Below are 24,556 nucleotides of genomic sequence, written 5' to 3' on the forward strand. Positions count from 1 at the left end.
AAACCCATGAAGCTGTGGTTTAATGTGAATTTAGAACCGCTAACTTGCATTATAACCTGTGGCAACAGTGTAAAAGTAGCCCGGAGTAGCACTTCACATGCGTATGCTCGCGGGCACAAATTAACAATCACAAACGGCTGCATTCGAGTCTTCAAGGCATTTTAGGACACAACAACGTCAAGTAAGTAACTTTAACGAATGTTTCAGTATTCACTGTAGTTGTCCGCTAGTAAAAACATAGTTTTATCAGTCATTATCCGTGTATGCCACTGTTTTGCGTTTACTACAGTTCAGTGGATCAGGAGGCGCTGACTGGTGTGTGACTGAGTGGAGGCGGGACTAGTTTGCATATTCATAGATCCGCGTATAGTAAATGAGGCAAGGGTGTAGAGTTACATTCAAGCTATTTTAAGGCATGAGAAATTTATTTTCACAAGAAAAAAACATTTAAATATGTAATTTTGATGATCAAAGATAAGTTTTAAGGGATAAAATATTTGACTACAGGGGGACTTTAACATTTTCCTCTTGGCTGACAGTTGTTTGTGATGTAGCAGTTCCAAGTACATTAATGTATGTGGTCTGAAGCCCCCTAAACTGCCTCTTTACTGAGAAAGCAACACAATAGCAGCAGCTCATGCTTTGCCTGAATTTGGAAGTGCATAGATTTATTAATTTTTTTCTTCAGCTAATCATTTTGTTGCAGTTTGTTATTGTCTTGTTCTGGAGGGACTTCATTGACCGGATTGAAAACCAATCTGAGCAGGCTCACAATGGTATCCCAGGAGGCCGTGTGGCGAAGGGTTGGTGGCGAGCCTTGTAAACGAGGGGCAGTTAGGCCTGCATAGGAAGCCAATGAGGGGGCGTTGTTTATGGGTGCATTGTGTGCTTGTGCGGCGATATGGCCAGTGGAAGATTTTTACCTCGGTGCATGCTGTAGATGCATCCTGGGTTCACGATGGGGCAACATGAAGAGCTGATGCTTTAAAGGCTTTAGTCTGAGCAAGGAGGGAAATTATATACTTGTTCCATAGAATTTTTGTAACCAGACTTGTGTCATCAGTGTCACTTTCGGGATTTTAGTGCATTGCTCATTTAGTGTTCACGCAAAGTGCCGATCTCACTGCTGCTGTGTCTTGGCCGCCCTCACTCCCACCTCTTGCACCAGGGGTTTTCCTCCTTTCTCTCAGAGCTTCCTGTCAGTCTCTTATCTCTTGTCACAGTGTTCTCTGACACACACATGCATGCACATGGGAGGCCGTTCCAAGTCGCCGCTGATCTCATTACCTTGATTTAAGAAGCTGTTATGGAGCGGTGTTTATATTTTGTTGGCTTATTATTATTATTATTATTATTTTTATTTCATTTTTTTTAAAAGTTACAAATAGATTTTTGTTCACTGTGGTCCTGATTAGGATTAGGCACTTCTTAAATTGTTTCATAATTCATGATGATGGAAAAGTCACATGTCTGAGGAAGTTCAACAAAAATGGAAAGTGACTAAATTGCGTCTCCATCTTTCTGTGTCAAAATCCAGTTGCCGCCTTTTTACTTGCATAAACACGTGCTGAGTTTGAAATATTGTGATGGACAATAGTGGAACACGGTGGTTGTCAACCCATTTGATTTAAGGCCCTCTATTCTCAAAGACAATATATTTCTGGTGCATCTGTTGTAATAAAGCTGCTCATTCAATTGTTTTAAGTAGGAGTAATATTAAAATATTGAAATAAGATTAAAGTTAAAATAAATTCCATAAGTTCCAATAACTGAATGTTCTTTATGCTTACTCTATTACCAATGGATTTGAATGACTTTGTAGTTTTATTATTATTATTATTATTATTTTAACTCTCACATAACAATTTCCCAGCAATTTCAACCTAATAAAATGTTTTGGAGCTTGACATATCTAGAATATTTTAGTTATAGGAATTTTCAGTATTTTATTAATTTCTTTGACATGTCCAGGCTTTTAAAGACAGTTTGAATCCTAGTTCATGAATAAAAAATGACAGTTGAGGAAACAAATAAAAATGAGAAATACAGTGCCAGCTTACATCCTCATATTTAGCTGTCATAGCTTATTTTCAAACTTTTTAATTTTAAATTGTTTTAGCCCATCCTGCAGCAGGAAGTTTGCTGAGGCCCCCTAGTGGGCCCTGGCCCTCTGGTTGAGAACCATTGCTAACCAGCATGTTGGAGAGACAGCATTGACCGCTGTCTGGAGGCCGTGCTGCTATCTGTCTCTGCCTTCTGCTCTGAGCGATGTGGGAAAATCTCAAAGGCAGGGAGAGTGATGTTCACGACTAGCGCGTTTGACATTACTGTTTTTTGTTCCTTTCTCACAACTGTCGGCTTTACTCGATCACAATTTTTTTTTTGTATTTTTAGCTTTCAGTATTTATTCCTTATGTCTCTCTTATTATTTTGTTCCCTCCCCATCTCTTTCTGTCTCGTCGGCTCGTTCTCTTCTCGGGGGCCTTAGTTAAGCTGTAGGCTAGTGTGTACAGAGTCATGAGGAGTGGGTGTGATTTATCTCCCTCGGCCCCTCCGTAGCCCCCTCCACTCCGGCAGGCCCAAAGGAAAGAGCCGAGTTTGCTTGAACGTGGCTCGGTTTGCGAGCCCCCAGCATTAGCTGAAATAAACCCTCCTGCTGCTGGTGAAAAATGTCTTGTGATTGGCTAATTAATCAGTCAAAAGGGGAGCGTCGCGGCCTGTGACTTGAGGGACCCGAGCAGGCGACCGCTGAGGGCCCGCTGATAAATGGACTCCCTCCTGCTTCATACATCAGTGAAACTTAGTCATTTTTTACCACTGCTCTTTGCGTCAATGGTGGATCGCTAAGGCTTTCGCATGAAACTCCATCTGTGTGTGTGGAATACATTTCAGACAGTCGTCTTATTTAGTCTGTGCACTTTAAATTGCTCAATAAATATTGTCTATTCAGCATAATCTGCACATCAAAGTTTTAGTTTCAATATTGTTGTGTCCCAGATTTTTCAGTTTGAAGCAGCAAACAACAGAGTTTGAAAATTGCATTGATAAATTTGATATTTGTTTTGATTATAATCTAAATAAGTTTTGTATAATTTTGTATATTTTTTATATTTATTATGCTTCTTATTGCCTCTGCCATTTATTTTGGCTTAAAGATATCCATTGCTACCTGTTGCTGGAAATCACTTGCTTAAAAACTAGTTTTACAATATACACAACTGTTCAAGTATGAAGTCGGTAAGATATATATATATATATATATGTATGCATGTATAAAATATTTATAAATATAAAGATAAAAAAAAGTCTTATCTAAGGAAACAATAAGGACATTTATGAGGTTTATATAACATATGAATGTTTTCTAGATTTCCATTTCTAATAAATTCTGGTCTTCTGAACTTTCTGTTCATCAAAGAATCCTGAACTAAAAATGTATCATGGTTTCCACACAAATATTAAGCAAAAATATTTTTTAGCAAACAGCACCTTTTTAAAAAATTAATAATAATAATAATAATGTTTCTTAAGCACCAAATCAGCATATTAGAGTTATTTCTGAACTATCATGTGACACTGAAGACTGGAGTAATGATGCTGAAAATTCAGTGATTTGCGATCACGGGAATAAATTAGTTTGTAAAATATATTTTCTATTAAATAGAAAACCATTATGATAAAATGTCAATACATTTTTACTGTTTATATATATATATAATTACAAATTGTATGAATTGGATTTTCTTTGCTTAAAGTATGCGCAGAGACAGTTCATGTCTGGGGTTGTCTCCATGGTTCCAGTCAGGCGGTCAGGCATCTCCTCTCGCTGTGTTTCCAGGGGTTGGCGTGACCCTCTGTGGCCTCTCCCACTCCCACGCCAGCTCCAACACAAAGCCCTAAGACTGGAGGGTGGTACCTGTAGCTGTTCTGAATCAGCCCACGCCCGTCCTCATGAAGGATCGGCGGTCAGTTGACTCACCCGTTCCCCTGATGCTGCCGCCTCACCAAATGAGGAGAAGAGGCTGCACCATTTGGCAGATGAAGCGGTGAAGGGGCGAGAGGCAGCGATGTCATTGGCCGCATGGGAGTCGGCTGGTGGGCAGAGTTGAATACTGAAATGCTGCTGAGGATGCAAAAGTTGAGCTCCAAATATGCCAGCAGGCTTCATCCTCATTTAACATGTTATACAAATTTAGAGCTAAAACTCCCCATTTAACATAGTCTCGTCTCGTCTCGTCTCTCCCCATCCCATAATCTTCAGGCTTTTTAAACTTTTACTACCATTTACCATTTTGGTCACTTTTTTATTTTATTTATTTTTTGTTCTCATGCTCACCAAGGCTGCAGTTATTTGATTAGAATGTACAGAAAAAAAATCTTATACCATTATATAATTAGTATAATTATATAATAAATATAATTGCGGTTACAAAAAATCTAATTCTATTTTCATTCTCTATTGTAATATATTTTGTTATATGTAATTATAAAGCTGAATTTTCAGCATCGTTACTCCAGTCTTCAGTGTCACATGATCATTCAGATATCACTCTAATATGCTGATTTGCTGCTCAAGAAACATTTCTTATAATCATGAATATATATAAAAAAATGCTTTATATTTTTATGGAAACCGTCTTTTTTTTTTTTTTTGCATTTTGTGTACAAAGTTCATATGAATAGCACTTACTTGAAACTAAAGTATTTTGTGTCTTTGCTGTCACTTTTGATCAATTTAATGCATGCTTGCTAAATAAAAGTATCAATGTATTTCAGAAATGGTAGTGAATGTTGGAGCCATGGCTTTGTGACTAGCATTGTGTTTTGGTACTTTTGTGGGTGGTGCAAGTTCAAATCTGGCTCGCAACATCTCCAGATTTAATTTTTCTATCCCTTTCATTTCCTGTACTCTCTTCTCCTCTCATTAAAAGGTTACAAAACCTTAATAATAAAAATGAGAAGTTACTTTAAGTATAAAAACTTTTTTCACATGACTGGATAAGCCCATGGCATATTATGACTAGAGGATTAGTGCTCATTTAGGAGCAGACAGCAGTGCGCACTGGCACGTTGTAACCATGCGCTCCATTGTTTAACTTCTCAACTAATGCAGTAACCAACGCCTGTGCGCCAGTGTTCAAAGGCATGTTTGTTTTCGAGCGGGAGAGCCCTAATATGTTCTCAGATAACATCTAATTGCCTCAAACAAAAGCGCGGCCTCCCTTACGCTGTTGACAGGGATACAGAATAATGAAGAAACGGACCGAAATGACTGCTTGCTACATACCCTCCAGCAACTGGCTTTACGCCCATGCCAACCCACTGACACATACAAATTAGTGGGAAAATAAAAAGGCATTAACTAAAAAGGGTAACTGAAATGGCTAACTTCTGCAGTCATTGTTGGCCCAGGCAGGGCTGCCCTGGCATGATGATTACAGTACGAACAGAGGAAGCTATCCGCCTGACACTGCTGAGAGCCACCACCGCTGCTGTTTTCGTGGGCCTTGGCTTGCATTTAATCACCGCCAGTTTAATCTAATAAATCACCGCAGGGCAGAGAATAAATGGTGTGTCCTCCATCTTGGGGCTGACACATCAGCTCCTTGGAGGGCACGGAAAGGCAAGCACTTTACAATGTAAAGCAAGCAGAGTTTAGTGATGATGCCCTATGCAGTGCATTGTCGCCATTTGTTACTCATGATAAGTAATGAAGTCTGGGGTTGGTGGAGAGGTCTGCATCACGCCAGCTTACTGTTTGCATTAGGTGTAGGTATTTGTTATTCAAATACCTCTTCATCACTTACACCTTCATTTGACCTGTTTTATTAATTATTTTTTTCATTCAGTTTCATTGTTTTAATATTGATAATGTAATTAATTATTATAAATAATTATTTATTTAATAACTAGTAATAATAATAATAATACAAATATACACTAAATAAATTATTTTAGGTTGCATGGTGTATGTAAAATTGGTATAAAAATGTTAAAATAGTGTATTATTATTATTATAAATTAGTATATTAATATAGTTTATAATAATTTTTATTATACCAATTTAACAAACCATGCAAGCTAAAATGTATTTTGTGTGTCGGTTTATTATTATTATTATTAATAATTATAATAATGGTTTTATAATAATAATAATAATAATAATTGAACAATTTAAATAAAAAAATTGTCATTGTTATTTTGTTTTACCATTTTTACATACACAAGGCATCCTAAAAATATATTTTGGTGCATATTATTATTATTATTATTATTGTTAATAATTATAATAATAATAATAGTAGTAATAATATTAATTCAAGAACATTTTAATTATTGTTTTGTTATACCATTTTAACCTACACAATGCATACAAAAAATGTATTATGGTGTAGATTATTAATTATAATAACAACAAAAATAATATGCAGCTGTGCTTGTTTTTTTCCCCCATATCTGTATAAATTTTGATCCACTGCTATGAAGCCATTTTTTTCAATGTTCGAATGCATCCTTTTTGTTTGATTGCATGTGTTCTAAGAAGTAGTCTGAAGTTGAGTACATGATTTACATAGTGTCTTTATTGCTAAGAGCATTATGCTTAACGTACATTTAAAGTACCTGAGAAACATGAATCAAAGGATGGCTTGTAATTTGACTGTTTGCTTTATTCTACCGCGTTACATTATGTTCATGTAATGTATTATATCATGATACATGTTAAAATGCTCATTAAAGCATGCAAAGCACTGTATGGTGTGGGTGCCACCTGTTTTGCTGTCCGCCCACGTGGACGGTATGAAGGATGGCGCGGCGGGTCCTTTCTCCTCATCAGGGAGGGACAGCTGGGTAATCTGGGTCCCGATCCATAAGCCCAGGCCACCACCAAATTTATAATAGTGGCAGGACAATGAGAACACACTCGCACAATCAGCCCTCTTCCCAATATCTTCTCAATATTATCCATTGGCCTGTGAGCGTAATGGGTCGGGATCTATTTTGTTTAGAATATAGTTTAACTTGGAACCCTCAAAGGAGTAAATTATCTTCAAATGCTTCCGTCCTCAAAAGTTGGGGAATAAGAAGAGAAAAACACAGTGCTGATGTCTTAAAGAATTGTTTTTTTCTCCCCGAATGAAGATTGATTGATCATTCAACTCCAGCTTTTACCATGCCCTTATCTATAGTTGTTGCCCCACCAAGATCTAAATCACTTATTTTATTTAGTCAGGAACCATTATTTTTTAAGAGGTTTTTTATTTTTTTTAATCCTTTTAAAAATTATGAGTTAGCTAAACGTTTTTTTCATAAAGTCGAGTTCAGTTTGAAAGATGCAATCAAAGCAAGAGAGACCAATACAAACTCTAACAGTGTCTTTGTCTTAAATATTACATTTGTATTTACTTTTTAAAAATATTTAATATATTTTTTTTATAATGATAACACAAGATTAACAAATAGTTTGTACTGCGTGCCCACTGTATAAAGTGTTTAGTAGTAATAAAGGGATAGTTCACCCAAAAATGCTTACCCCCAGGGCATCCAAGATGTAGGTGACTTTGTTCCTTCAGTAGAACACAAACGAAGATTTTTAACTCAAACCGTTGCAGTCTGTCAGTCTTATAATGGAAGTGAATGGGTCCCAGAGCTTTGAGAGTTAAAAAAAACATACACAGACAAAACCAAATTAAACCCTGCGGCTCGTGACGATACATTGAGGTCTTAAGACACAAAACGATCGGTCTGTGCAAGAAACTGAACAGTATTTATATAATTTTTTAACGCTGATACACCACAATGTCCAACTGTCCTGAGCACATTCACAACATCCGGCGCGTGACACATCAACGTGCTCTGGCACATAGATACAGTATATATACACTGTAAAAAGTAATGAGTTGAACTTACTAGGAAAACCTGTGGCAACTGATTGCCTCAAATTTCTCAAGCAAATTAGTTTATCATTTTTGAGTTAATAAAACTTACTGTAACTTTGTATAGGTAACTTGTGTATATGTATAGGTTACCAGAAAACTTGAGTGTTACTAACTCAATTTGACAAGTTCAGCCAACTTAGAGATGTAAGTTAAGCTTAGTGCACAGAACTCAAACAAAACAGTTCTCTTAACAAGTCTGCTTTGTTCACATTACTAGACAAATGTGTGGAAACAGATTGCCTTAAATTTATCAAGTAAGCTGTACTCAAAACTTAAAGTTGTTACTACAAAGACAGAAAACATATTGTTAGCACAACAATAGGGAATTTATTTGTTTAAAACAATGTTACTTCAAGTCATTATTTTTTAGGCATGCTATCAAATCAACAATTTAACACTGTAAGAAAAATTGCACATACTGCACTCAGGAAATAAACAGAAAAACAAACATCAACATCCCTTTTATGACACCTTGTAAATCTAGATTTACTATTTTCTAGAATTACCTTTTTCTAAATCAATAATGGTCAATCATGAACAATTACACTGAAAAATGCTCCATCACGCCACAATGACATCTTTCTACATCAGAAGATTTTTCAGATTTTCTTAAGTAGATTCAGTGATTACTTTTTACAGTGTACGTAGATGCCTCATTAGCAACTGTTTCTATGGGCCGCAATACGTAAGAATCTACACATATATCTACGTATATAGGACAGTTGGACATTGTTGTGTATTAGAGAAAAAAAATGATATAAATACTGTTCAGTTTCTTGCACAGACCGATCGTTTCATGTCTTAAGACCTCAATGTATCGTCACAAGCCTCAGGGTTTAATTTGGTTTTGTCTGTGTATGTTTTTTTTAACTCTCAAAGCTCTGGGACCCATTGACTGACATTATATGACTGAAAGACTGCAACGGTTTTAGTTAAAAATCTTCGTTTGTGTTCTACTGAAGAAACAAAGTCACCTACATCTTGGATGCCCTGGGGGTAAGCAGATAAACATCAAATTTTCATTTTTGGGTGGACTATCCCTTTAAGTATAAAATCTCTATACTTCAAATAATCATAACTTTATATATAGCACAGTATTATTGCTCCAAATTGCATTCTTTAATCTCTGGAAATGTTCTACAGTTGATGATGCACTAAATAAGTTATTCATTCAATCAGGCATAATTTTTTTATGGTTTTAAGTTTTTTCTTTTTCATTTAATTTAAATATACAAATGAGCAAAACAGGGATCATAATTGGAGAAATATGAGAGAGAATTTTAAGTATGGTTTGCAAGGTACAATCAAAGCAAGAGACACCAAAGCACACTTTAATACAAAATGTCTTTTTTCCCCTATATTTTTCAATATTATAATTTATTTATTTATTTTTTAAGATTGTAGCACACTACTAACAAATTGTGAACTTACCTGTACCTTGCTTGTTCTGAATGCCCGCTGTATTAATGTATCTATACATTTATTTTTGACTGTTTAACATCCTCAGCTGGGATTATTGTAAAAGTATTGTGAAATATAGGTACTAGAAATAATCATAACTTTATATATAGCACAGTGTTATTGTACCATATTGCAGTCTTTAATCCCTGGACACTAGAAGTTCTCATTGCTGACGCAGCATTTGCAGTGCTAAACTAGCGTAGTCAGAGTGCCGTATCTCTATGCAGGAAGGAATATTACTTTTGTATTATAAATTAGGGACTGACATAGCACAGAGTGGGACAAATTAGTTGCCGTTTTCAGCAGCAAAATCAAGAGTGTTGTCACGAGTTGGGTTTTTTTTTTGGTTTGTGAACACATTTCGACAACGTTTTTTCCCCCCCTCTGTCCCTGGCTGCTTCGGACTGTCTGCTGCAATGTGTTGGCGTCAGCGGCGATGTCTTGTTCTTCAGTTTCCTCATCGTGGCCTTTTGAATATACCAACACCCCCCTCCATGTCCAGCCCCGCTGCTGCGCCGCTCCCACCCCTCGAGCCGCCCATGCCTGGGGAGAGCGGAGCAGGAAAGAGCCCATAGCTCCTGCTGCAAGGGCCTTATCTGAGTGCTGCACACAGTTCAGAGAACGCATCCTCTTCCTGGGGCCTCCTATCTGCCAGGAGCAGAGAAAGAACGAGGGGAATGTGGCGGCCGAAGAAGCCAGAGAGCGTCTGAGAACATTCGGGGGCCATTTTTGTTGTGTTTATACCCTCATTAGGACGTCCAAGCACAGTCATGGAACCTGGACTTGCGTTATCTCCGTGTCAGCCTTCCTGCTCGCTTGTTTGTTTGTGTGCGCATGCACGTATGTGCTTGCTTGTGTGTGGTATAACCCAATCCGTGCTCAGCACTGTTGAGGGAATGCTACCAGCAGCACTTCTCTCGGCACATTAGAGAGATAAGCCTAATGGAGGTCCCCAGGCGGTGAGACGTCGCACCACACACACACACACACTATCACTACCTCTCCGATGAAGAGGATTTCCCCACTCGCTCCATCTCTCTTCCTCTTCTCCTCGTTCTTTCTCTCCGGAGAGTAATTTCACAGTGTGCTCCAAAATGCCCCCCAGTCGTTTCTCTAAGTCCCTGCTACACGCTGTTAGCCGCATCTCTTCTGAAGACCTCTTTTCGGTCCCCCTCCAAACCAGAAATATAGATTTTCTTCTATTTGGAGGGAAAAGTGAGACTTCTGTTTTAATGAGCCTACATCTGCAGTTCTCCACTCTCCCTCTGGGCGACGTACAACTTTTGAGGGACCTGTGGCAGCAACTTGTAGTCACCATGACCATCTAGAACAGTAGTTCCCAACTCTGCATTAAAGAATGGACCCATCAGCTTGTCCTGAAATGGGAGTTTCAGATAAAAATGTCCACTGGACCAGGGTTGGGAACCACTGATCTAGAACAGTGGTTCTCAAAGAGATAGTCCACCCAAAAATGAAAAATCTGTCATCAGTTACTCATGTTCATGTCATTTACTCATGCTTATGTCACCCCATTTAATTTTTCTGCTGAACGCAAAAGGTGTTTTGAAGAATGTTGGTGACCAAACAATTACGGGTGCCATTGACTTTCCATAGTGTTTTTTTGTCCATACTGTTAAAATCAATAGGACTTGAAACCATTTAGTTTCCAACATTCTTCAAAATACTCTCATTTGTGTTACACGAAAGAAAGTAAGTCATACAGGTTACTTGGAGTGAGTAAATGATGACAGATTTTTCATTTTTGGGTGGACTATCCCTTCAACAAATTTTGCTTTGAAGTCATGGTGACCACAGTCAGAAAAAATTGGGGGAAGGTGGAAGAGAGCACTGTACATTCACTCCCCACACCTGCAATTGTTGTGTTTTGTGGTAAAAATAGCAACAGGTAGCAAGTAGCTCACAGACTGCAACCATTTGACATCATATACACAGAATGCTCTATAATGGTGCCACCCATTTGTCCAAAATATGTATAAAACGAGACCTCATTTACGTTGTATTAAGCCATAGAAGTCTTAATACCCAGGGTTCCTTTTAAGACACTACTGCGAATCTTTTAGGGTTAAAAGAGGTACAAAGATGTCCCTTTGAGGGTATTGCCCCAGTGACAAGCTACTGTACCCCTCAAGGTAAAATCTTTTTTTTTTTTTTTTAGTTCAACATGGTATTAAGATTTCTAATAAAATAAAGCAATAATTAGTGCTGTCAAAAAATTAATTGTGATTAATGGCATCCAAAATAAAAGTTTTTGTTTACATAATATATGTGTGTGTGCTGTGTATATTTTTTATGTATATATAAATACACACACATGCATGTATATATTTAAGAAAAAATTTATTTATATATAAAATATTAATATTTTCATAAAAGATAAATTTTATATTAATATAAATATATACATGTACAGGTGCATCTCAATAAATTAAAATGTTGTGGAAAAGTTCATTTATTTCAGTAATTCAACTCAAATTGTGAAATTCGTGTATTAAATAAATTCAATGCACACAGACTGAAGTAGTTTAAGTCTTTGGTTCTTTTAATTGTGATGATTTTGGCTCACATTTAACAAAAACCCACCAATTCACTATCTCAACAAATTAGAATACTTCATACGACCAATAAAAAAAAACCTTTTAGTGAATTGTTGGCCTTCTGGAAAGTATGTTCATTTACTGTACATGTACTCAATACTTGGTAGGGGCTCCTTTATATATTAAATATACACAGCACACGCATATATTATGTAAACAAAAACTTTTATTTTGGATGAGATTAATCGTTTGACAACACTAGTAATGATACAATATTACAAACTTTTAATTAAAATGTGAACAATATTTTTTTGTTGTTGCTTTTGGCATTCTCTTTCCCATTCGTTGCCAATCATTTAGTTCTCATTCCCTCTCTCTCCCAGTGATTACCTTTCTTCCCTCTATTATTTCTAATCATTTAAATGTGGGGAAAAATAACAAATCAGTCAGCATAAAGAAATGAAAAATCATAGAATGGTTCATCCTTGCATGTTTAATTTTTTTTTTATTACTTCTCTCTGGTGATGTGTGCAGAACTTCTCCAATCATTTAGTTCACTAAAACCGGCCCCTTTCTAACAATTGACCACAATCTTGCATCTGCCTCTATCCAATCAACAACTGATGAATATATACAAGTCCTGCCCTACTATTTTTCTTTTCTTTTTCGATATTCTGTTTTACTCGGATGCATCACAATACAGAAAAAGACTGATGACTACTATTGTTACATCACTACTTTACTGTTATTATAATAATATATATCACAGTATAACAATAGTGATAATACTACTGCTAATAATATTGTTTTGTCATAAAATATTTTATCATAATGTTTTAGTTCTTCAGCTTTAAGCTCTCCAGCATTGTAAGTAGTCATATGTATTTTGTTGTTTCTTGGCTGTACAAAACCTTTGCAATCTGTTTTTTTTTTTTTGTCCAGTCCCTCCATACATCTTTTGAAAAATGCAGTTTTCACCGGTGTCTCTGGCGTAATGTAGAGCACCGGCGTGGTTTAGCGCCGGCTTCAGAGCAGGTATTCTTCACTGCAAATCATTATGCATTGAGGAGGCCATTAGCAAAATGAAGACGAATGGGAGAGAGAGTCACCGTGATAAAGTATCGGAGGACGACAGTTTAATCTAAAGTGTTCCTCTGTGGTCTTTCAACATAGTCACTGTGTTGTGCTACGGTTTGGCCTGTGTTTGATTACGCTGTATGCTATGCTAGAAAGTTTGTTCTTTCTCTTAATGCTTATAATCATCGTCTTAGTTTGGCCAATGCAAGCACTGACTCTCACTCATCAGGCAAGTTTTTCAGGAATCAGTTGTTTAATCCAGTCATTTACACAGTGACTTGTAGATAACGCCCCCTTTTGAATCCGTTTCCTCTTTATATATACATGCTGGGGAATATTATACAACACAGCGTAAAAATATATTAAGACATTAACAGAATCAGATTCTTGACAGGTTGAGAACAATAAATGTTTTCTCTTTTATTTAAACTAAGTGTTTTGTAAATGTCTCTTAGCAGATCGTTCAGATGAAGTTCAGTGATGTCACTAGATACTTGGGACAAGTCTCAGCATGACTGGAAGTTGATGGACACCAGTTTAAGCATTTAATGACACGCATGCATAGGGGTGTGTGCATCAAGGTTCTTTGAATTAATTGAGGGGTTGCCCTATTCATTCCTAACAGACAACACTCTGTTTCACTGCTGAATGGGATTATTTTATCAGTTTGTTCAACTTTCATGTTGAGTTCTTTGTCTAGTCTTCGAGATGATAATAAGATGATGATAATCATCATTATACCGGTAATAACAACAATAATATAACTACAACAAAAGTACATAATAATAAGAAGAATGTAATGTGATGTAATAACAATATACTAATATTGTTGTTGTGTTATACAGTTTGTTAATGGTTTTTATTATAAAATGATCTGTATTATCACTTGATGATGATGATGATAATGATATGCGTGTATAAATTATATTATTGTATTAAACAGTTTTTAATAGTAATGGCAATAATATTGATAATAATGAACTATTATTATTGTAAATTAATTATTAGGATTATTGTATTGTATGTTTTTAGATTTTGTTTATTATTTAGATATTTAACGCTAGTAATTTTTTATTAAAACAAATAAAAGATGGTGTATAATTACCTTAGTAATATATTAATTTGTTAATTTTTGTTTTTATAAAAAGTTATATAGATATAGAAGTATAATTACAATTTATCAACCATCATCATCATCATCATCATCATCATCATCATCATCAAATAAACCAATAAATTAATTGATTTTGAATTTTATAGTACACTGCATAATTAATTTTATTATTATTATTAATTGTATGTTTGGTATGGTTATTGTTATACTGTATACAGTTTTTATATTTTGATATATTTTATATTTTAGTAAATTACTAGAAAATATACTGTAATCACAACAATAATATAATGTTTTTTTAGTTTGTATTATTAAAAAAATTAATGTTTTATAATTAAGATTTCCATCATCGTCATCATCATCATCAAATAATTAACCAATAAATGTATTTATTTTGAATTTTTCTTTCACGTCATAACTTTGTATTATATTTGTCTATATCTTTCATTTAGGGAAGCAGTGGGCCTGACTCAGGAAGAGAGAGAAGAGGACAAAGACACAGTTACTAATCCCAACCCAGAGACACAACCAAACACCGTGACCAGCACACTGATCATGCAAGAGTACTTTGCCCAGCGGATGGGCCAGATCAAGAAGACTCAGGCAGGATGAGACCCAGCCGCGTCTTCATCTGAGGTCAGCAGCAATGCACCTTCTCCACTGGCTACATCTGCCTTCATGGGGGACTCCCCGAACACCAGCCATATGGAACAGTCCAAAAAGAAGAAAAAAGACAGGGAGAGTGATAGAGATGGCGTAGAGGAAGATGCACTGGCCTTAGTAACAGGCGAGAGTGGTGAAAAGCCAAATCACTCACAGAAAAAAAACGAGAGGAGCGGGATGAGGATGGGACTGAAGTGTGCAGCGCCCCTACAGTAACGGAGGGTGCCACTGAAGAAGACGCTCCCACCACAGGAAAGAGGAAGAAGGACGAAAAAACATATTTAGAGGTTCATTCAGATGAACCTTAAACAATAGAAATTGAGAATATGGACCCTAAAGTTTCGGATAAGAAGAAAAAGAGAGAAGAGGATGAAGAGGAAGGAGTGACTGAGGAAGTGGTGTCCAAAAAGAACAAGAAAAAACAGAAAAAATGATTTTTTTTACAATTGACTGCTCTTGACTGTCTGATTTTAATAGTGAGATCACCAAATTGAATGGCAACAAAGCCTATGAATTTACAGTTATAATTGGTTTGTATCTCCATATTTAAACTATGAAAATATTAAAACATCTAAACTGTATGTGTGGTTGATGTGTTTTTCTTTGTTGTCAGGATTCCAGGAAGTAACATACTTGGATGCATGCTACAAGAGCAAAATTGACCATAGATATGTCTTTTAGTGTGTGTGTATGCAGAATTTATGCAATATATCTGATACATAGAGAGATAATAATGTTGTGCAGCATTTCAAATTCCTGAATGTAGCGAAAAGGATATCATTTTTCATAATGAGTAATATATCACAAAACATAGGGGTATTTTCATAAGCAGATTAGTTAATGTTTCAAAAGCCACCTATAGAAATTACTTAACTGATATTATTTTTTAAATTATATTTAAAGTGTTTTTATATAGTCCATGATGGAAGAATGCTTAGCTAAATTTGTTTTAAATCTGCGTTAATCATTTTCAGAACATTTAACCTAATTTAGAGAAAATAGGACTAATCAGGTGAGAAATTATGTATTCTACATAACCAGACATATATTGGCATAATTAGTCAAAATCAGTTATATAATTTTGCTTTGTTATAGATCATATAGAACTAATAGAATTCCTGTCATTTCTGATATGGCTAATTACATTTCTAATCCAAATTTCAATTTAAAATGTACTCGCCCTAGATAAAATGATCAAAATTACCAAGATAAAAATGAGTTTGTTTCATCAGAACAAGAGACATAATCCATAATAAAGCTTCCTCCAGTGAAAAAGTTCACCCCCTGTTGTCCTCTCACATCAAAATGTCCAGACATATTTGTTTAGAACTGTTTTTACTTCTAAACCATGCTTGATTTGTTCATATTTTCCTCCCGATTCAGACGAGACGACTTTCTCACTGGAGAAGTTAATATAATAAATGGGGGACTATGTATTTTGGGCAGAAATAATGGTTTGAAGTTAAAACATCTTGATGGATTTATTACGATGGGCTGGAGTTCTGTTGTGGAATATCTTGATGTTTTTATCAGCTGTTTGGACTCTAATTCTGACGGCACCCATTCACTGCAGAGGATCCATTGCTGAGCAAGTTATGTAATGCTACATTTCTCCAAATCTGTTCTGAAGAAGAAACAAACTCCTCTACAGCAAATAGCAGGTTTTCTTTTTTGGGTTAACAGTACTGATATTACATTGATTCTTAAACTGTGCTCACATGCACTCTTTTAAACCCTTATTAATTGAAATGATTGCAAATGACTAATAGTATTCAAAACAAAGGTCTCAGTTCATTATTTTTCCACATCCGTGTAAAAGGTTTCCAGTCATGGTCCTGTGCAGAATACAAGGGTAGTGTGTTTAAAATAACTCTTTTATTGTGTTTGGCGGTATTGTGAAATTTGTGACCGTCACCTCAGGCTCCATTACACTAAAAAAAATCATTTTTCACAAGCATAACTTATGCAATGTTGACAAACAGCTCTATGAATATTGCTTGTACAAATTGTGTAAAGGTGTCTGCCCGTTCACTCATATTGTTCCCTTTAAAATAGACAACAAATGACTGAAGAGTGACTTAAGTGATGAAATAGTCATTTGCATTGCAGTTCATAATTAGTTTATAGGATAAAAAACTACTTTGTGTTTGGTATTTCAGTCTTGATTCGCATCTGCCGTTTGGCCAGATTTGTCTTAGTCTTCTTAGAAATAAGTTGACCAGCCCAACATGTCAGCAGTGTTTACTGTCAGTATGATTTATACACATAGACGGTTTTGGGACATGGATTATGGGATTTAAATTTAATCTCACCTATTATGCACATATCCTTAATGATGACGCTAAACAAACACGTTTTGCTTTTTTTTAAGCGCATGATTAATAGTACACCGCTCTGCGTGACTCTGCTTTTCTTTGTCACACTAATGTGTAGCTTTGAGGTTTTTTCATAATCATAATGTCAACCATTGGGTCGAGCTTAACCAATGTATGTTAAGTATATACGACTGAAGTCTTGAGCTGGTGCAGAGTAACTGGCAGCAAATACGATGCTTTTGTTTAGAATCCTAATGTCCTTGTCACGGTCAATATTGATCCTCTCGAAATCAGCAATACCAAAGGATGTCCTGTTTTACTAGATTAATCAAATCCAATGGAACTGACGTTCTCGTGCACTTTGTTCAACTTTGTCGTGAGTTTATTAAAGAGACAATCAAAGACTAACATTTTCAAGAATAACAGCATTTTGAGAGGATAGCAGAAACCCCAAAAGATCGTCTTGTTTTGAGTCTGAGTGGGCGTATGGAGCAAAAAGAGGGAAAAGGAAACGGACAGCTTATGCTACTCAGAACAATAATTGTAGAATCTGCCACACAGCAACGGCTTAATTTGTTTATGTGTCATGACTGCCGCTATAAATGGCATCTGCTTCTGAGGTAAATCTGAAAGAATCCTCAAACCCGTTTGTGATGATGAAATAATGGAGCTACATCTTACCTATTCCCACGGTCCATGTCCAGAATCCCTTTTGAGGTGCTTGTCAAAAGGGGAAGGATGAGAAGATGGAGATTGTTTCAATCGTTTCTTTTAGAGAAGAAAACAATTAGAGGGCAGATTATTTTGTCAAAGCCTTAAATAGGGGGAGTGGGGGAAGATGTGAGATGTGTCACATTTTGCTTATGTTGTCCTCTAGGGATGGAGAAATGAGATTTAAAATATGTTAAAATAGCCTAGCCTATATTAAAACAAAGTGTTTCAGTGACACAACTTGCCCCACATAATAGGCACGGTCAGAAATACCCCTGATATTTCAACTGTGAGGTCAGACCTGCCGATTTATGAATTCATCTAACATTTATTATTATTAACTAATTTAGGAATTTTGTATGAGTTAAGAGTGTTTTCGAATGTATCTTATATTTTAGATGGGACAAAAAAGTTCTGGAAGCACTGAATGTGAAAAAAACACTCCAACTCCTAATCTTGAAATGGTAAATACATCAGAATACACTGTTAACATACAGCATGGCTCAGTTATTTTCAAATGTTTTCTGCATTTCTGTTATGATATGTGTGATCTTGTCCATTATTTACAGATAATATTGTATTTGATTTCAATTTAGAGGTAACAGCCATAGTTGAGAATATTTCAGTTAATTGAGTCCATTGAAGTATTTACCATAAACTGACAGCAGAAAATGCCCTTATTAAGGTCAAAATGCATTTACATTTCAAATAATGTCTACAAAAATGTTTTTTTAACTAATGCCTCGTTTATACATTTATCAGGAAATAGTTTATTTCAATTTTCAACATTTTGTTACAGTAAACAGTATTTGTAATAGTAAGGGAGTCAAAATGTATTATTATTATTATTATTATTAGTTGATTAACTGACTTACCCTGACGTATCTGACACACTTTACCCCATGACTTTATGCCATTTTAAGAGAATGCTTCATTTAATGATTCATTGCTAAAAAGTAATAATTCATGGTCTATTAACATAATTAAAAAATTCAGCTTTGCCATCACAGGAATAAATTACAATTTAAAATATATTCAAATAGAAAACAGTTATTTTAAATTGGAATAATATATCACAATATTACTCTTTCAAAAACATTGAAAAATACATACATATACTGTATATTTACGCATGTTTGCTTTGATATGAAATAAACTATTTATGACTTGTGCTTCCCAACCAGGCAGGTGTGCATCATGGGCCCTTTATACATTTTTGGTCATGTGACAAAAATAAAGCATTTCTCCTTATAGCTAAAACTTCTCAGTAGGTGTTTGCTTCAACACAGATGAACTCAACACAAAGCAGCAGGTACGTCTGCAATCCCCCAACGTTAATCAAACGAAACAGGAAATCATGCCTCAAAATGCAGAACCAGAAAGATGTTCATCTAGTGAACGGCAAAAATGAGTAAACACAGTTTACACGTCCAGTTTGTCACACCCAAACATGTGCAGGTAGGACGAGGAGAGCAGGAAGTGTCATTTTCTGTCGTAATGTTTTTGCAATCTGGGGCATCAAGCTCCTCTTCCTGTTCCTTCAGTGAATGAATCCCTCATTTTAATGGTGTTTGTCCTCTGCTTGTTCACTGCACTGGAACCACTCATTCCTTTGAAATCTTTGAATCTTACAGGAAGAAATTCAAAGGTCAGTCATAAAAGGATACTTTTTTTAAAAAACATGTTTCTCGCTTCAGATTCTCTTGAGTAGATCACTGGTTTATTCAGAACTCTTCGGGTCTTTGCTGCAGCTTTCATGAACCGCCGATACAGCTGTCAACAGGAACTCCATCATCTGATCATGACAATAGGAGTTACATACAGCAGCCCTCATGTCGGTATGGAGCACCAGAAGTATAAGGGAGGATCTGAATTGTCTGACATGTGAATCATTGAGCAGAACGACCGGTTTTGATGAGTAAGTGATATAGAACCTGTCTGGGGAAAGTTCTGTGTCATGTCTGATGGAAGTTAAATAACAATTTCCTCAAGCAAAAATGAATAATGAGAATGTAATATGCGTCATGAATTCTGCTGAAACTTGGACGCATACTGGCGGCCCCATCAAAACAGGTTTAAATATCTAAATATATCATTCCATTTAAAGCAGCGTTTCAACACCTTTGCTATTTTTTAAATGTTATGTACAATTGATTACATCATTTTATGAAGAATCTTTTAGCAAAGTGGAAACTGGTGTTGGTTACCATGCTTTTCATTATTTTAAGAGTACTAATGGAAATCATTCTTGACAGAATGTCTTTTTTTTATTTACATGACTATATTTGTTGCACATCTTTGCCAACCAACCCCAACATGAATGAATTGTTAATTATTCTAATTTTATATCCATATGCCAACTAACCCCACTCACACTCTTTCCATGCCTGGCATCATCATTCATTACAGGCCTCCAAATTTTAAATCAAAATTCATAAAATGGATAATCCCGGTCCTGGCTTCTGATTGCTATTTTTGATGCATGCTGTGCCTATAATAACCCTTTAACCAACGACACAATATAACATGGCATCTTGTGAATTAGTGGTTAAATAAAAATGTTTTCTTATATTTTTAATAGCTTCCTTTATTTTCATGACAACTTCGGCTGAAGGGATTCGTTTTCATTTTGACATTCAAAAATTGAGAAGTTGACCTCATAATGAGAAGTTTTAAAAATGTAATGTCATGATAATGTCATTGTGGATCAAGACAACAAACATTCAGATATCACAGAATGCACTTATGAACTAGACATAATCGTTCCAAATAGAACAAAAACATTTTTTTTCTTAAGCTTGATACAACTGAAGAACCTTTTCTCATTCTCTAGTTCTTTAGGAAACCTACATACACTCTTAAAAATAAAGGTGCTTCAAAAGGTTCTTCAAGCGATGCCATAGAAGAACCATTTTTGGTTCCACAAAGAAGCATTCAGTCAAAGGTTCTTTAAAGAACCATCTCTTTCTTACCTTTTTGTAATCTGAAGAACCTTCTTTCGCCACAAAGAACCTTTTGTGAAACAGAAAGGTTCTTCAGATGTTAAAGGTTCTTTCTGGAACCATTTAGACAAAAAGGTTCTTCTATGGCATCGTGAAGCACCTTTATTTTTAAGAGTGTAGGCTATAGATGTACTGATGGTGAAGAATCCAGAAACCAATACTCTGATCTTATGAACTTGTAATGTGACTTCAAGACCTTTTTCAATTTTCAAAGAATCCTATAACCAACTCAAGAACTGCTTTGCTTTGCTAAACTTGAGGTGCTGAAAAGAACAGTTGAAGAACCCGTATTATATCCAACCAAAGTCTTGTGAAATGTATAAACTTGTTTTAAGGTTTAACTTTGAATAAATATTTTCTTCCATTAATTGTTTATTGAATAATTGTCATATAGTAAATGTCTACTAGATTGACTGAAAACAGTCAACCATATCCATCGCTCCATCAAAATAATGTCATGAAAACAAACCCAACCAGCAGCTAATGACGTGATTTAGTAGTAAAGCTGTTGAAATATTTTTGTCACCTCTGTTTTTTCTGTCGCTGGTCTCAGGTTGCAGTCAAGGAGGAGCTGAGATCCTCCCGTGGGCCTGTGCTGGACGCTGTTCCTCACATATAAAGCGCTTCCCAATGCCGGAGGAAACAGTGAATCACAGCTTCAGAGGGGAGTCGAGCACCATCCACTCATCTCTCTCACAGTGCTCTTCAACCACCAGCTGCTCAGTCAAAGTCATCTCTGATTGCGCTTTTACTTTGCTTTAAATTCAAAAACAAAAGAAAAACTCTTGGTCCACATTCGCGCTCGAGAAACAAAGTTTGAGAAGAAGGGAAGCTGAAGTTTTGAGAGCGCACATGGCTGCTCTGATAAGCGCGTATTCGTCCTGGCCGGAGAGCTTTGAGTGCTCCGCGGGAAATGCGGACGTACCTGACGGACACACCTCCCACAGAGCTCCCGCGGACAAGGTGTCAGAGCCGCGCATCAGGAGACCCATGAACGCCTTCATGGTGTGGGCCAAAGATGAGCGCAAGAGACTCGCAGTGCAGAACCCTGATCTCCACAACGCGGAGCTAAGCAAGATGCTGGGTAAGACATTATTAGCAGGCTACTAATTGTGTAATAATCATTATTATTAACAGCTCATATATATTGTTATTATTATTAAAGTAGGAGATTGTTATGAATGTAATTGGCACGTTTTGTGAGACTTTTGTTAGACAGTTGTTTTGTTTTATGCATTGAATACAGAAAGTGGGATGTTTATTCCCTTCTAAACTAATTGTAGACAAAGTAAAAGAAATAATGTTTTTTTTGTTTTTTTACTTGAGAAGCGTAAAGAACACAGAGAGCGTGATGAGACGTTGTTCGAGACGAACCTGAACTGAAAATAAACTCAAACAAAACTGAAATAAATCTGACGCATCTTTAAATTGTATTTATTTGTATTTAGATCAAGAGCGCACATTTATCATTTCACACATGTGGGAGACTTTTCCCCCCCCCAATCATAAATATACAAATCTGAGGTTATATAAAAGATACAAATAATTTTAATATTTAAACTATTTAAAAACAATAATACAAATAAATGATAATAGAAACCATTTCAAATTTATTAATTAAACTTTGGGTTTGCATAAGAAATAAGAACAACTGAAAGAAAAGTGTACAACTTCATGGGATAATGAATGAATTAGAAGTTCTGAAATAATAATGTGTATGTGTGTATAATTTTTTATCAGTTTTATTTACTGCTATACATTATTTTAGTTGTGATAAATTTGCAGGCCTGTTTTAACAGTAATTGGTATTTTAGGAAATTATGTATTTTTTCTCTGCTGTTCTAATTTTTGAAAATTCTTTCAAGTGGTTTTAAAAGCTATAAATTATAAACTCAGTATAATTACTGCCATTATTATAATTCAAACATGATCAAATTTATGCCAAGTTACAAATAATGCACCTTTAAAAAGCTTTTAAAACGATCTTCAAAAATTAATATTTTTATAACTGCCATTGTACTAGTTGTTGATTATTTATCTGTATTATTTCTGTTAAAATATTCAAAAAATGCTTATGCAGACATTATTTAATCTAGCTCTGTTTGCTGCACAATACAGAAGCAGATAAACTAACTGTTTGTAAACTAATAAATCATTGAATTATTTTGTGTTGGTGCTAATAAGATTGTAAATGGAACAGTTACTAACTGGACAATCGTCAAAACTCCAAATGGATCCTTTAAAAATACAGTATTAAGTCTCATGTTCCTGTTTTCTCTCTCCAACAGGAAAGTCATGGAAAGCTTTAACTCCGCCACAGAAGAGACCCTACGTGGAGGAAGCGGAGCGGCTGAGGGTGCAGCACATGCAGGACTACCCCAATTATAAATACCGTCCTCGTAGGAAGAAGCAGCTGAAGCGCATCTGTAAACGCGTGGACCCCGGCTTCCTCCTGACCACCCTCGGCCCCGACCAAAACTCCCTCCCGGATCGCCGAGGCTGCTGTCACCCCCTCGATAAAGACGACGAGAGCGGTGTGAGTGGCAGTGGTGGCTTCGGTTCTCCCAGCACAGCTCTACCCGGTGTCAGGGTCTTCAGAGATCCCGCCAGTTCCAACAGCAGCTTCGATATGTACCCGTACGGCTTGCCCACGCCACCTGAGATGTCGCCTCTGGACGCCGTGGATCACGAACACCAGACCTACTACTCGTCCTCCAGCTCAGTCTCCACCAGCTCCTGCTCATCCTCCACCTCTTGCCCAGACGACAGGCATCCCACCCCGGTGCACATGAGCAGTCCACACCCCTACCATCCCGATTACTCCCAGCAGGTACCTTTGCACTGTGGGAGCTCACATTTGGGCCACATCCCGATGTCCCACCAGGGAAGTGGGGTGACCCTTATCACAGCTCCTCCGTTGTCCTATTACAGCCCTTCATTCCCGCAGGTTCAGATCCATCATGGGCACCAGGGGCACCTGGGCCAGCTTTCGCCTCCTCCAGAGCAGGGGCACCTGGAGGGTCTGGACCAGCTGAGCCAGGCTGAATTGCTGGGTGAGGTAGACCGAGATGAGTTCGACCAGTACCTAAATTCCACTAGTTATCACCCCGAACAGGGCGGGATGACAGTCACGGGACACATCCAGGTAACGCCGGCTTCCGTTTGCTCCAGCAGCGCTACGGAAACCAGTCTCATCTCTGTATTGGCCGATGCCACGGCAGCCTATTACAACAACTACAGCATTTCATAAACACCAAAACAGAGACAATTGGCACAGACAGAGACTGTGGGCTCGACAATATGACTGGCAGGTGAAAGGAAGACTGTGGAGGGAGCGGAAAAGAGAAGCTACAGGAAGTCAAAGGACACCTCAGGGATGCATAGATAAAAAAAACTGAAGTTCATTCCCATCTTTGTTTCCAAAAGAAGAACGGAAGTAAAAGAAAAAAATTGACAAACATAGAAAATGCTCTCATGTCTTGCCACAAAAGCATGTACATATGCTATAAAGCTTATTTATATATCGAATTGTTTTGCATTAAAGCTTATTGTATTGCTTTTTTTCAGTCCAGATATATTCATTAGATTTTTTTTCAAACCTCAATAGTTTTACCTCAAGAATTATTTAAATAAGGCTGATCTCTTCCTTCATTGGACATAATTTTGAAGGAAATTCTGCCCTTTCTTTTCCCTTTACATTAATTTCAAAAATGTATATGTA

The 24,556-nt window shown here is 36.4% G+C and overlaps 2 protein-coding genes across 2 annotated transcripts in view; both read left to right on the forward strand.

Annotated features, from left to right (window-relative positions):
* Window positions 1-15,302, forward strand: part of LOC107589051 (PIN2/TERF1-interacting telomerase inhibitor 1-like) — a 51,717-nt gene extending 36,415 nt beyond the window's left edge. Inside the window, exon 7 of the mRNA XM_016277360.1 lies at window positions 14,597-15,302. The gene's annotated coding sequence lies outside the window, so the exon portion shown is untranslated. The remainder of the gene's footprint in view (window positions 1-14,596) is intronic.
* Window positions 15,303-21,475: 6,173 nt separating this feature from the next.
* On the forward strand, window positions 21,476-24,177 carry LOC107589052 (transcription factor Sox-7-like). The gene is made up of 2 exons (XM_016277361.1): window positions 21,476-21,919; window positions 23,124-24,177. The coding sequence occupies exons 1-2, from the start codon at window positions 21,688-21,690 to the stop codon at window positions 24,083-24,085; spliced, it is 1,194 nt and encodes a 397-aa protein (XP_016132847.1). The 5' UTR covers window positions 21,476-21,687; the 3' UTR covers window positions 24,086-24,177.
* Window positions 24,178-24,556: the final 379 nt, after the last annotated feature.

This window comes from Sinocyclocheilus grahami, unplaced genomic scaffold (genome assembly GCF_001515645.1).
Source record: "Sinocyclocheilus grahami isolate Dianchi unplaced genomic scaffold, SAMN03320097.WGS_v1.1 scaffold111.1, whole genome shotgun sequence".
In the NCBI taxonomy this organism is placed as follows: domain Eukaryota; kingdom Metazoa; phylum Chordata; class Actinopteri; order Cypriniformes; family Cyprinidae; genus Sinocyclocheilus; species Sinocyclocheilus grahami.

What these genes read in the sequence shown, in the direction of transcription:
- LOC107589052 (XM_016277361.1), top strand. Translation starts at nt 21,688, where the DNA reads ATGGCTGCTCTGATAAGCGCGTATTCGTCCTGGCCGGAGAGCTTTGAG. An exon ending in GGAGCTAAGCAAGATGCTGG is followed by an intron (nt 21,920 to 23,123) that starts GTAAGACATTAT and finishes TCTCTCCAACAG; the next exon opens with GAAAGTCATGGAAAGCTTTA.